Genomic DNA, 13205 nt, shown 5'->3' with positions numbered 1-13205 from the left:
TTGGTTCCACTCCACTCAAAAGTGGAGGCAGATAAACACAAGCTTCAAGGGCTTGAAGTAAATGTCACCAAAGAAAACTCCTTTGCACCAGAAGATTCAGTAATGACATTTTGATGAAAAATTACGAGGTCAAAAGGCCATAATACGAACAAGATCTTGAGGACTCACTGGTTTCTTTGGAATAGCAGGTGGTGCCTCCTTGGGCACAAACAGCTTTGGTGATTGGCTAAAAGTGAGAGGTTTGGAATTGGGTATAGCAGCCACTTTAGCCACAGATGTGGAGTCTCGTCCTAGACTGCCGGTTGATGGTTTTGGTGAGCTGAGTTTGGGCACTGCAGCTGGGGTAATATAAGCATAGGGGTTTATTGTTGGAGAAGTTAGTGGGGCCTCATCAGTAGGTTTGTTGAGGGCATCCACACTGTGAGACCGAACTCGGTTATCAAGACGAGGCTGAGTTCGGGATTCTGAGATGGGAACATCACCAGAACTACCACCACCAAACCGGCTAATGAGTTTATTAATGGGAGCCAGTGACTTTGTGTCTATAGCTGGGGCCTTGTCCTCATCCAATGAGGCTGGAGGAGGAGGGAACGATCCATTTAGCCCTGTTCCATTCAGACTACTCCCAGTCCCATTCTGCTTGACCTTCCTAAGCCCTGCTTCATTAAAACCATCATTGTCCTTTTTGTCCAACTTAGGAGCAAGAGCAGAAGGGGTAAGGCGTCCTGTAGTCCTGGTCTCAGCTTCTCCTTGAATCCCTGCCTGTCCATCACCAGGTGGCCTCCTTAAAGGGCTCCCAAATTCCTCATCAGGAGAGCTAGGTTGTTCAGCAGGAATATAGGAACCCTGGGGAGTCCGAGCCCCTTCCCTTTGTCCCAGAAACAGTGTGCTGTACGGAGAAGTCTGAGAGACAACTGGGGCTGAGCTCTGGATTTGTGGTTGAGTCTTCAGCTGTACCCCGTAAGAGTCTCCCTTTTCTCCGTCCTTGAGCACCACGTACGGCTGTCCTGAAATGCCTTGCACCCGCACAGCTACTCCATACTTAGACGGCGAAAGAGTCCCGTTGGTGACACCACCAACTCCACCAGCCATTCGACTTCTGTCCGGGAACCCTCCGCCAGCATCGTCCAAATCTTTGATGAAGCGGATCTGTACGCCGTAGTCCAGAGGGGGCTTCCTGTCTGCTGAGAGGGAACTCATTGTGACCTGTTGTGGTACCAAGACAAAGAATTTAGAAAGTCAGTGCGCCAGTCCATTTAGAGACCAGACTAAAAAGCTAGACTGTTTTGTGGACTAATTGAGAAGCCCAAAGAGGGGACAGATGACAGGCATGACAGTAATGGACCAATTAAGGGTAGACTTCATATTTAAATTTTTCACAAGTGAAAACAAGGCTGTGTTGGATACATGTACAGTCTGATCAAAAGAAGAAAAAAAAATACAATATCCAAAATATTTGTCCACTAGAAATTCTTAGCAAAGGTCTGCATCTGGTTACAAAGCAATACAGCCCACTGAACAGACTTTTGATTCATGTAAATTTAAACGTAAACATCTTGTTGTTTCAGGCCCACAGGACAGGACTACAGGACTTGATACGGTTTTGCTGCTTCCATCTTGGCTCACTTTTTAAATTTGTGTTGGACTATTCATATTACTACTTTCCCAAGAGACCCTTTAACAATCCCCTCTCCACTGCTTGATATAGCGTCACACCTTGGTAAATAGAAATATGCAGTTTTGTACGTGACACAGCTATCAGGTATCGGCACAGGTATTGAGAGTCTTCTCACATTTGTAAAGATAAAGATATTGTTTGTGTGTGACAAACAGGTGTGCCTGCTGGTAGGAGCAGGTTCTAGCACATTCCACTTGGCTTCCAGTCTTCCTGTTTTCCTAGAACACAGTTCCAGTACGTATGAGCAGTAACATTAGTTCAAAAATAGCTTATCACTGTGAAGGCAACATTCCTCAAATCACATCAAAGCGGTAAGCCGCACATGCAGAGCCTAATCTGCTGAGTAACTGGTGTTTATAGAGACGCATATATGCTCTATTGTACAAAACATGTGATGCAGAAAACATCCACAGCTATGCAGGGCATCGTCTAAAGCCCCCATTACAACACATCAGACAGAGAGTGTGTGCTGCTTGAAGTCTTGAAACCATTTCTATCTGCAGTGTCCATGCAAATCAAGAATTCTAGAAGAATTGCTGCGTGTTATAAGTAGTATGTTGCATCCTGTGTTAAACACCAAGTTACTATGCATCAGCATAACGCTGGAGGCATAAACTCAGAAGACATTGAGATCTAAAATAACAGTCCATAAACTCTGGTCTATCAATGAATAACTTATTGAAATGGGGGGGATTTGGTTACATTATAACTGTCAGCGGCACTGTTGAGGCATTAGGTCTGATTAGCTACTCAAAGTAAGCCATTGTCTTCCTGGGATTCCAAGCATTCCTGCAAAATGGAACCACCATGCGATTTCTCATTGGTTAAAGTAGATTAAGTACAATTTAACTGTACATTTTTGACCAAAATATGACAAAAATATACACAAAGTAGCCAAATGAAAACTGTTCACAGTTGCGAGTTTTCCAGGTTTGGGTATTTGGACATGATTCTCACTGTCCACAAGGCACTGGGTTCCACCTTTGTATCTTTGAAGGAATGTTACTAGACTAGATCTTCATTTCTCTGTGCAATCTTCTATTCAAGCAGAAAAATTAAGTCAAAGTCGTATTGCACATATGACTTAAAGCATGTGATGATTGGTTTCTTTGTAATTAACCAATTTACCGCCCCATTTCTAACTTAATTAGTCAAACTTTCTACATCAGAAAATAAGTGCAGTGTACTTGCTGTGTTCATCGTATTGCAAACCTGCTATTGAGGTGGTATGGTTAAGGGTAAGGTTAGGGACAGGTTTGGTGGTATGGGTAGGTTTAAGGCTAGGTTAAGGTGTAAGGGAAGGCTAATTATAGATGTAGGCTAATTAATTACATAAATTAGTTACAGCTGTAATTACATGCAGGTATTTTTAAAATATACAATGTAAAAACATGTAGGCCTATGTGTACACAATAAGTGCATTACATCAAATTATTAATTTAAACGTTAGTTAAAACACCTAGCCTAATATAAAGTGGGACCACCTAATTGAACGCAACATAGTTCTACCAAAATGTAGGAACAAAAAATGAATTAGCATATCACATAATAATTTCTAATCATTAGTCTAAAATGAAGTATTTGATTTAGCATGTTAATTAGTACGCTTATCTTTTGATACTCCATTTTACTGTACATAAACAACTTTCACTTTTAAATTCTTTTTAATTCATCCACACTAGGCTACTATTAATATTTTGTCACACGTATCACTCATAATTTTGTAGATTTAAAGTGTAAATGAAATGGAAGCAGCAAGAGGTCTTTTCTTCCATATTGTGATGTACACCCGAGAGTACTGATACCGGTACCGATTATCGAAAGTGTACTTATAATCGAAAAAGAAAAAAATGTAGGACAGACACTTGCTTGCTCAAATGGAGGCAGATGAACGTTATCTGGTTTTTATTTTTTTGGTTGATAGCTTCTTGCAACAAAAACCTAAAACAGATTTTTTTGGGATGTATCGGTTTCCACACTCTTTGAAAGAATTAATACCCTAAGGGTACTTATGTTTGAAACTAGTTGGCTTTAATCCATTAATTGTTATCTTGGTTGACGCTAGAAAAAATACTTTGTGTCAATTATGAAAACATGACCTTTAGCCCAATTTATTTATTTATTTTTTACTTTTCAATACTTTCAAATTATCACCAAACGTAATGTAAATGAATTTACATGGGCCCCCCAAAAATAGACTCTTAACCAAGTAGCATCTGTGCTATCTGAAAATCATGCTATGCCATTTTTCTAACCAACTTATAACTTTTTTTTTTTTGCCACTTTTAATTAATTTTACCCAACTGGTCCCCAAATTATTTTCACTTGGGTTTATGAAGTTAGGCCTAGTTCTCCTCAAGTTTACACAGGTGTCCAAGCAGAATAACCACAAGAACACGGTAAAAAAATAAATGATATGATCAATAAGCTATAACAACATATGTTTTTACATTACTTTAACACATCAAAATACGTTAAGCAATTTTCAAAAATGTTATGTTATACAAGATTCAGCTCATTTTTAAGTCAGTTTAATATTAAGTTTAAATGACTTTAACAGTCAAGTTGATTGTACTTAATATAAGGCAGCAACTTTTTTTGACAGTGAACATGAACATGTTCCACAAATGTGACAACCAGAAAGTGTCCAAATACTTTTTTTCAATCTGAAGAGTATACACGCTGTTTAATTTATGTTTTGCCAGAAAAGTGTATGTGTGCTACCTTTCTGTAGCCTAATACAAATGTTACTTTGATATTTAGTAATCTAATGCCATTTAATGATATTAAGCCATTTTTAGAGTGCCAAGGCCAACTACTTTTTGGGATCATTGGACAATGCTAATGTTGTGTATAATAAAACACACCATGTTATTATGACAGTATGGAAGAAATAAAGGGCATATTTATAAAAGAAAAAAGCAGTACTCACAGAAAACAAGTGATGCTCCATTTAGGATTAAGGTTTTCTTATCACCTTAAACAGCCAATCCCGATTATTTAAGCTTATATGCTCTGAGCTCTGTCATAACTGTATATATGCCAGCACTGATGTAATATGATAGCTTTTGGCTAGTTTTTGTTGACAAAATACTGTAGCTTGAAGAATTGATATACAAGCTAATAAACAAGAACAAAACAATATTCATTAGAGAAATCAAAGTTTTTAACAATAGGCATAAGCAAAATACTATACATATTTGCCAATGAGGACAAAGACTCATAGGTTGTGCACTTATTCAATGCAATTAATTAATTGTCATTTTATTATTTATATTTTATTTGCCAGTTTATTTCACTATAAAGTACAGGATAGAATTTGGGTTTGAGACTAGGTTTGAGTTATTGTTCCATTTACAAGTATGTTCCATTACACAGTGTGAAATAACCAAGAGCTAAATATTAAATTACACTGAGACAGGCACTTTTTGTCCCTAAGTTTCTCTATTCGCGGATATTCACGGGCTTGAGAGAGATGAGGAAGCACAAGCAAAATGCAGAATGATTTTTTTTTTTTTTTTTTTTTTAGTCGTGTAAATTGCGTCACACCCACCCAGCAAGTCAGTCAGTATCGATGGGATCGAAACCAGCTGTTATTTAAATATACAGTTACATTAATATTACAATGAAGACTTTATGGCTACAGCTTGGATATACTGATTAGCTGTGTTGTCCTCTGACTTTGTTAAAGAGACAGAAACAAAAGTACAATATAGACAGACAGATTCAATAGGCTATTTGAGACCGAAGACCTCTTCCAATCATATGGGATGCGCAACGTTGTCTACAAACAATTTACAATAATGATTCTGATCGGTCCCGGTGAGATCACAGTAGGCTAGATCAAAGTCATAATTACTTTATTATAGTCAAGGTGGACCAGCGCATCTTCACTGTAATCCAGCTTGCAGCCATCAGACACAAAGCAACAGGTGTTTATCTGCTTCGCTCAGCAGAACTTGAGTGTAAATTTGAAGCCATGTGATTATGGATTATAAGAACTCAAAGGCTGGACACAAACCCGCAGCCATGAACAGCAACAATAGCAGAGATCCAAAGGCAAATGTACACAGCTGAGTAAACAAAGACATTCCTTCTGCTTACCTGCTTTCTGAAACCTTCAACAATGACCTTCAGAAGGCACAAAATAATAAATAAAGCCCTTTCTAGGCTTAGTCGCTATTAAAAACTCTTAGTTGAGAACAAGGATGAATAGTCCATGCAAAACTGTCAGTGCGTTTTTTCCCGAAACAACCTGTTGCCTTTGCGTCATCGGTCCGCCCCTCTTGAGCACTCATTGGCTGGAGAGTTGTCCCAAGGCCGACCGATGGGAACATGTCATTGGCCAATATCCAACGTCAATCTAATACAAATTATTCAGGACCCGCCCATTAACCAATTTAAGTAACCCGAATCCACTGTTTATTGCCGTTAAAACTGCATTTTGATTGTGTAACCCTAAAACAAAATAATACAAAATGTAAAAACACAATACATATTTGAAATGCAATTTTCTATGAAAAATAGCCTAAACGCTTATCCTAAGGTGATGGTTAAAGTCAGATAACCTAAGAATATTAAAACATTCAATGTTCATTGTTTGTTATGAAGATTTGTTTGCTAGTACATCAGTTTATTTGAGTATATTCAAAATGGAAAATGTGATATTTTACCTTTAATAAACAAATTTAAAAAGTTGATCATTTTCGTAGGCCTATTATAGGTTGGGCCTCATTTCACGAAAACAGTCTACTTCTGTGTAAATCATTTGTAAAATCATGGATCTGCGAATGTTTGTTCTGCTCGTTCACAGTTCACAGCTTGCTGTAGCATTACTATCAAGTTGGTAGTCCTACAAACCGGGATCAAAATTTGCATTTTCAAGACATTCGTTTCCTCTTCCATTTCCAGCTGCTTTTTAGAATGGGAGTTTTTATTTTATTTATTGAATTTTTTTTTGTTACTTTTTTTCCCTTCTAAACACAGCAGCTTCAAAATGCAAAGACTAAGGTTTAGGTTAAACAAAACATCTCTTGAAATAATGTGAACCACAGACTTTACTCACGTATAAAAACTGCTATTCTAAATACATTTTAGAGGGAACCCAGGGTGAATTAGTCATCTGAGTTTACCTACAAATTGATTCTCATTTTATTATATTTATATAGAACAAATAAAATCACTATATATTTATTTATTTTTCTTAACTACAAATTTATAGAATCTCATTGTGGTTCCCTTTAGGAAGAAAAGCTGAAAATTAACATGTTTAAAGAAAACAGATATCCTTAACTTCTTGACTTAGTTTAGAGGGTTTTCAACCCAAATTTAATAGAATAAAAGTCACAAAAAAAGACTTGTAAAAAAACAATTCAGTTTACTTCTTTCAGTACAGAGCCAGAGCCCAGAACACCCCCCATATTACGGCACATCGCTGGCGAATGGAGGGCACCAGAGCAAGCACATTGAACAGCATACACACAGGTACATGAAGAGTAACAAATAAGAAAAAGGCAACTTGGACAGAAATGTAGAAATAAAACAAAAGAAATTCTCTGCGACAACATTTGATTTCGTTCTGTTATTTGGTCTACTTCATAGCCCAGGACGTGGCCTAATCGGAACAGTAAAAGTAACGATTAAAACAGTTCTGACGAAGTACTGCATTGGTTTACATGCAATCCAAAGACTACACTGATATGGTTATGGATTACCGCTATTGGCTATGCCACCAACCATCATTGTCCACTTTTTTGTGTCAAGAACATTGAGTAGCTGACCATGAAGAGAAACAATCTAGAGTTTCATTGACAAAGAATCGCAGGACCCCAGTTTGTCGGATCACCCATGTATTCAACAACGGACACAGTGAAATGTTATTTACATGTCTAATATGTCTTTTAGGACGCTGCCAGTTTCCTTTGGATATACTGAAATGGAGATCACTGAGAGGAGAGGTTGTGTGGTGACCGTATGCTCTTGCCTTAATCAAAGCATTCTTAGCCAGACATGTCAAAATTTTGAGGTAGCAAGTTGGCATCAGTGCTTAGCAGATCAAGAGGTTGGGTTTTTGGAAAGAAAGAAAAAAAGATTGGACAGCTCTTTGGAGGCTGATCATGTGTATAATCACACAAGACTAAAAGTTAAATTCTTGTACATATTCAAATTCTTTTCACTGTGGCCAGAATCAAGCTGCTTCTCCAAATTTGTCACCCAGTTGAAATGAAGACAATGAGTGAAACATCAATCAAAAACAGCTGAATTTTGAAAATGTGTCATGATATTCTATATACAAACATTTCCAACATCTGGTACAATGCGTTTCATTCAAAGACATGGGCCCTGAAAGTGCTTATGAGGGCTGTGAAGAAACATATGCAACTAGTAGCATCAGAGTCTCCTCTCCTCTGGGTTCTCAGGTTTATTCTTCAATTCCATTTCACTTCCTCGCCGTGAAACACAAGACATGAAGCACCAAGAAATATATCAAACATCCCTCTTCCCCCTTCTTCCTCTCTCGCTTAGCCATCATTTGCAGCAACCAGCTGTCCAAGTCCCTGGCGCACATAAACTGCTTGAATCTCTTTTGTCTTGAGGCAAAAGTCACAGGCCCACACCGCGGCACTCTCCCTAGTTAGCAGCCCATATGCTGGCTCAGTTAGGCCCGTGCAGTCTCTATGGAACCATCGTTGGCAAGAGGCCTCACACAAGATGGCCTCTTGGTCGTCATGTACTTCTGACAAGCAAAGGCCACAAGGGAACACCATGCCTCCACCTAGTTTTGGGGGACCGGAGCCTGGGCCAGCAGATGGTGGAGCGGGTCCGCTGGGAAGTGGGGACTGGGTGTTGGGTGTAGAGTTTGAGTTGGATGGAGGATTGGGGTTGCTACCTGGGGTGTTCCCACCACTGCTGTTGTTAAGGTTGTTCTGGTTGGAGTTGGGTGGCTGGTTTGGCATTGGACCTCCAGAAGCATTGTTCTGCTGATTGTAGGATGCTGACCCTGGAGCGGAGTTTGGTGGCGTTGGTTGTTGCTGGTTGGATGGAGTGTTGGAGCCGGGACCGCCAGTGGAGTTGGGCGGAGGATGCTGATTGGTTGGCGCTTGTTGAGGCTGGGGACCGTTAAGTGGGCCTGTGGGGGACGAGTTGGGATTGGGGGGTTGAGGCGCCGACTGGGGTTGTCCTGGAGTGTTGGGATTGGGTTGTGCAACATCTGGATGACCTGGGAAACCTCCTCCAGGCTGTGGGGGTCCAGGGGCTGGGGACGGACCAGGGGTGGCATTGTTGGACGGAGGACCGGAGGGGTTAAGGTTAGGTGGTTGCTGTTGAGAGGGAACAGGTGGACCACCACCTGGACCACCAAAGTTCTTTCCCTCATCACCAACAGGAGGACTTGATCCAGGGTACGGGCCATCTTGTGGAGGAGGGAACTGTCCTTGCTGAGGCATCCCAGGGTGTCCACCCACCATATTACCCCCACCACCTCCACCACCCATTCCCATCATGTTCATTCCACCTCCCATACCCCCCATAGGGTTCATAGGGCCGTGTGGAGGCCCGCGAGGGCCAGGGCCACCAGGTAAGGGTGGGCTATTGAAGGGATGGCCACCTTGTCCATGTGGAGGCTGTTGCTGAGGCATCCCAAACCTTGGATGAGGTGGACCTCCTCCACCTCCTGGACCGCCACCCATTCCTCCAGGTGACAGCATTGGGTTGAAACCCTGTCCAGGGTGCATGGGAGGGCTGAAATTGGGTGGCATATTAAACTGGGATGGGCCTCCTGGTGGAAATCCCCCTCCACCACCTCCTCCGCCTCCACCACCTCCAAAGCCTGTCATGCCGCCAAATCCAAGAGGGTGATGTGGTCCAGCATTTGGTGTTGGTGGACCAAAAGGGGGTCGTCGACCAGGCTGTCCACCTCCAGGACCTCCGGGGCCACCCATGAATCCCATACCTCCTCCCATTCGACCGGGAACGGGCCCACCATAGCCACCTCCACCAGCCCCTGGGCTGGGCAGAAAAGCGGCACCACCCGGACCACCCCCTCCTCCAGATCTCGATGGCGGACCAAAGTCATCATCGAAAGGGTTAGAGGCCACCAGGTGATCAACCATTGGAGTAGGAGGGGGAGCAAACTCAGAGAGGTGAGAAAACGCCGCCCCCTAACAGAAAATACAAAGGGTGAAAATGAGTTGCTGACACTGACTTATGTCTTATATCGATAAGTATATTGTTAATATTTTTCATACACTGATAGTCATTAAATTCTATTCTTTTTAATATTCGGATTGAGGAAGTCAGTCCACTAAAAGACTAACACAGCAAATGTTACAACAAACTGAGGCTACAAATAAAATTAAAATAAAAATAAAAAGCATTAAAACCACATTCAAAAACTAACCTGAGCATTGGACTTCCTCTTCTTTTTCTCTGGGCTCTTCATCTGGGAACCTGTGGAGGCAGAAATGGAAAAAGGGGAACGATAAACAAAAATGGGGGGAGGGAGTAGCTGTTAGACCAAAACCAAAGTTCTGCATCAAAAACATGCAAAAATCTTAAATTGTAATTTGTCATGTGGTTTTAGGAAGCAGGGACATTCCACATTTAATTGGTCATTGTGTCACACTGCTAACATTAACTGTGAACCTTAGTGTAGATAGCTTTTGTCTTGATTAAGTCTTCATTTCTATTATATTTTTGTGCAAAAACTAGAGACAACTTCAGTACCTCCAATAAACACACTTCTTGAGAATCAATCACATCAAATCATAATAAAATGTGTATCCCATGTTATTAAACTTTATGACAAGAAACTAAAGATCAGAGATAGACTGATAATTGGTTTGACTGATATTTTTATGTAGACTACTCCATAATATTGGGTTCGCTAATACACTACACTTTTTGGTCAGTCTCTGACCAGACCAGTACCTAACTACAATATTCACAGGTAAAGTCACTTAATGTTGTTTTAACATTATTGAATAACACATACATTCTGAATTGAAAAATGTAGATTAACAATTAGAAGAACCAAAATAAATATTGAAATAAATTTAGATCACAAAAAAAATGTGATATGGTAAAATTCATATAACAACATTATATAAAAATATTTAAAAAGTTTGACTGTAGCCTGTATCAGAAAGCAGAAATAAAACAGAATTTAAAACAAACGTTTCTGCATAATCAGTTATCTTACACTTCTGTCGACCTGTCATATAAGTAGGCAGTCATAAAAAGGCAATATCGGTCTATCTCTATTGAAGACAACACTCTAAAGCTGATGAACATTTATACAACCCTTAAGAGATCCCAAACCCTGACCCCCGGTAAGAGGCTTGCTTTAGGGCAAATACGTAGGAAAAAAGAGTTGAATGCAATGCGTGTAAAAACTCAAACGAACACGCGTAGATAGACAAGTGATGCGAGGTTGACATAAAGCTACCCAAAGACAGATCCCCACGAAAACAAGGCCACCGAACATTCAGGCATGTGCGGACAGGGAAAAGGGAGATTTGCAGCCACAGCTGTGTGGATTCCCGCTCGGACACAGAGATGCGCTGATTGACAGTTTCCTACCTTTGCCTCGTTTTCCTTGACTCTGTCCCGCCTGCTGTCCCGCCATTAAAATGACTGTTGGTGCGGTGCCATGACACCGTTCATTTACAGAAATTAGTTTATTTGACGAAAAGCTCCTCGGGTCCAACGAGTATCACCCCGCAGCCCCAGGAATTGCGCGTGAATTGCTTAATTTTAAGTGTACCGACGGGCCAACGAGGTCAGGCACCTACTCAGCAACATGTCTGAAAGATGCATTCATGTTTTGAGTCGGATTTGTCATCTCTGAACGTTTACATGTGTGCACCCCCAAATAACAATGCGATCTGGTAGAGCATCGCAGATATGCCTGAAAATGTTAATAAAAAAAACAGTCGTGAAGAGAAGTGATTGGGATGGACTGAATGTGAATACACATCTGCCTGCCTGCAATGTGATCACATACAGATGTGTTTCTACCTGGATGGCTGTCTAAATGACATTTAGATACAAGCATACCAAGCTCTTCTCCCCATTTTAAAGCGCATTAGATTCGAGCGGGCAATGCGACTGTAAATGACGCATTAAGGGTTTGAATTTAATTCAAACGTGATTTGAATTCGCGTTCTAGCTATCGTTAGCCGTTTAGCCATCAGCAAGCAAGGTAAGGCGTTAAACGTTGCTCACACAGCTCATTCATTTACACCTGACTGTTGCATCAAGACATGGATGTCAACCCGCATATGACAAACAATCAATGTCAAATAGACTTACGATTTAATATTTATCCCCAAACGCGAAATTGGCCATGTTAATTACGGCCTACTCGTTGCCGGACAAAGAGGGACAGCCGGAGTCGATTCGCGCAGGGCATGTGTGGAAAATAGGGGTGGCCGGGCTAAAACAAGTAAGCGATTTTCACTAAATGTTTACGTTTACAGTGATGTTATATACTTATTTCGTATATAACTGTATAATGGGGACACTGTATTGAGGTAAACATGATAAATGCCTGATAATGTTTCTGAAACTGCTCAAGATATTTATAATCGCCCCCATGTAATAAACATTTTGGACTGTGCGAGATCAGACCACCTTTGCTTTTGAGGCAGGGGGGATTCTGTGGTGTGCATTTTGCGTTGAGTTCACTGCTGTTAATTGTGTTATGAAATAGTACAATTAGAAATTGTTTATGATCTTTTGCATAGAATTTTGGAGGAAATATACTCTGACAGTTTTATAAAAAAGCAAATGTTAATCCTCCGATTCAGTTATAGGCGCGTCTGAATGCTTGAATGGTTCAGCTGCATGAGTGGAGTTGTAGTTTTAAAACAGGATTCGGTTGCACTGATTTTTTAAATTGTATTATTTATTGTTTATTTGACGACTTGATTAGGAAGCAAGCTGGAGAAGAGAAGAAATGCATCTTAGGAGTGCTGTTCAGACTCCTTGTTAGCAACAGCTGCTAATCCAAATCACACCAACACACTACAGCTACTGTTCACCCTGACAGACAGAGTGCTTCTCCTGCTTTGGATCTCAGGAGACAGGTAAAAAAAAAAAAAAAAAATATATATATATATATATATATATATATATATATATATATATATATATAACACTGACTCTGCTGCCCTCTTGTTGTCGATTTAACGCTGTACAGTGTACACCTTCAACCAAAACCCTAAAGTCACTTCACCTAAAGATGAGAGTTAGTCTAAAAGTTAGTCTCTGTCGACCTCTAGTGGTTATACAAAGAACCAACACTGAAAATAACATTGGGGCATCAACTGTAAAAGTAACAGGACAACACTAAAGACCAATTCAGAGCTATTATTGCCTCTCCATTTACTGTCTTTAAATATTTCTGCTTTGACTGATTGGATGATACTTTCACACTGCCCTAAAAATAGCACACTAGGCTGGTACACCCATGTAACACAATATAGGCTAAGTGGTGCATTATAAATGAACTTAGCATGTCTTGTAA

At 40.3% G+C, this 13205-nt stretch overlaps 2 protein-coding genes across 4 annotated transcripts in view; both read right to left on the bottom strand.

Moving 5' to 3' along the window:
• The window catches only part of cgnb (cingulin b), a 25551-nt gene extending 19581 nt beyond the window's left edge, over positions 1-5970 (bottom strand). Inside the window, exons 1-2 of one of the 2 annotated variants that reach the window (XM_084131186.1) lie at positions 5783-5970; positions 169-1206 (exon numbers count right to left, since the gene is read on the bottom strand). In XM_084131186.1, coding sequence (XP_083987312.1) covers positions 169-1200 — 1032 coding nt within the window. In that variant the 5' untranslated portion in view covers positions 1201-1206; positions 5783-5970. The remainder of the gene's footprint in view (positions 1-168; positions 1207-5782) is intronic. The other variant, XM_084131185.1, reaches the window with a different exon arrangement.
• Positions 5971-7035: 1065 nt separating this feature from the next.
• pygo2 (pygopus homolog 2) lies at positions 7036-12093 on the bottom strand. 2 transcript variants are annotated; one of them, XM_084130981.1, is made up of 3 exons: positions 11990-12093; positions 10077-10126; positions 7036-9837 (listed from the first exon to the last, which is right to left on the bottom strand). In XM_084130981.1, the coding sequence occupies exons 2-3, from the start codon at positions 10116-10118 to the stop codon at positions 8200-8202; spliced, it is 1680 nt and encodes a 559-aa protein (XP_083987107.1). In that variant the 5' UTR covers positions 10119-10126; positions 11990-12093; the 3' UTR covers positions 7036-8199. The 2 variants fall into 2 exon arrangements, with proteins under 2 accessions (XP_083987107.1, XP_083987106.1); XM_084130980.1 differs by having other exon boundaries at positions 11258-12073.
• Positions 12094-13205: the final 1112 nt, after the last annotated feature.

This window comes from Abramis brama (assembly GCF_963993115.1).
Source record: "Abramis brama genome assembly, chromosome: 12".
Taxonomy (NCBI): domain Eukaryota; kingdom Metazoa; phylum Chordata; class Actinopteri; order Cypriniformes; family Leuciscidae; genus Abramis; species Abramis brama.
This window is presented reverse-complemented; position numbering and strand designations above follow the sequence as displayed.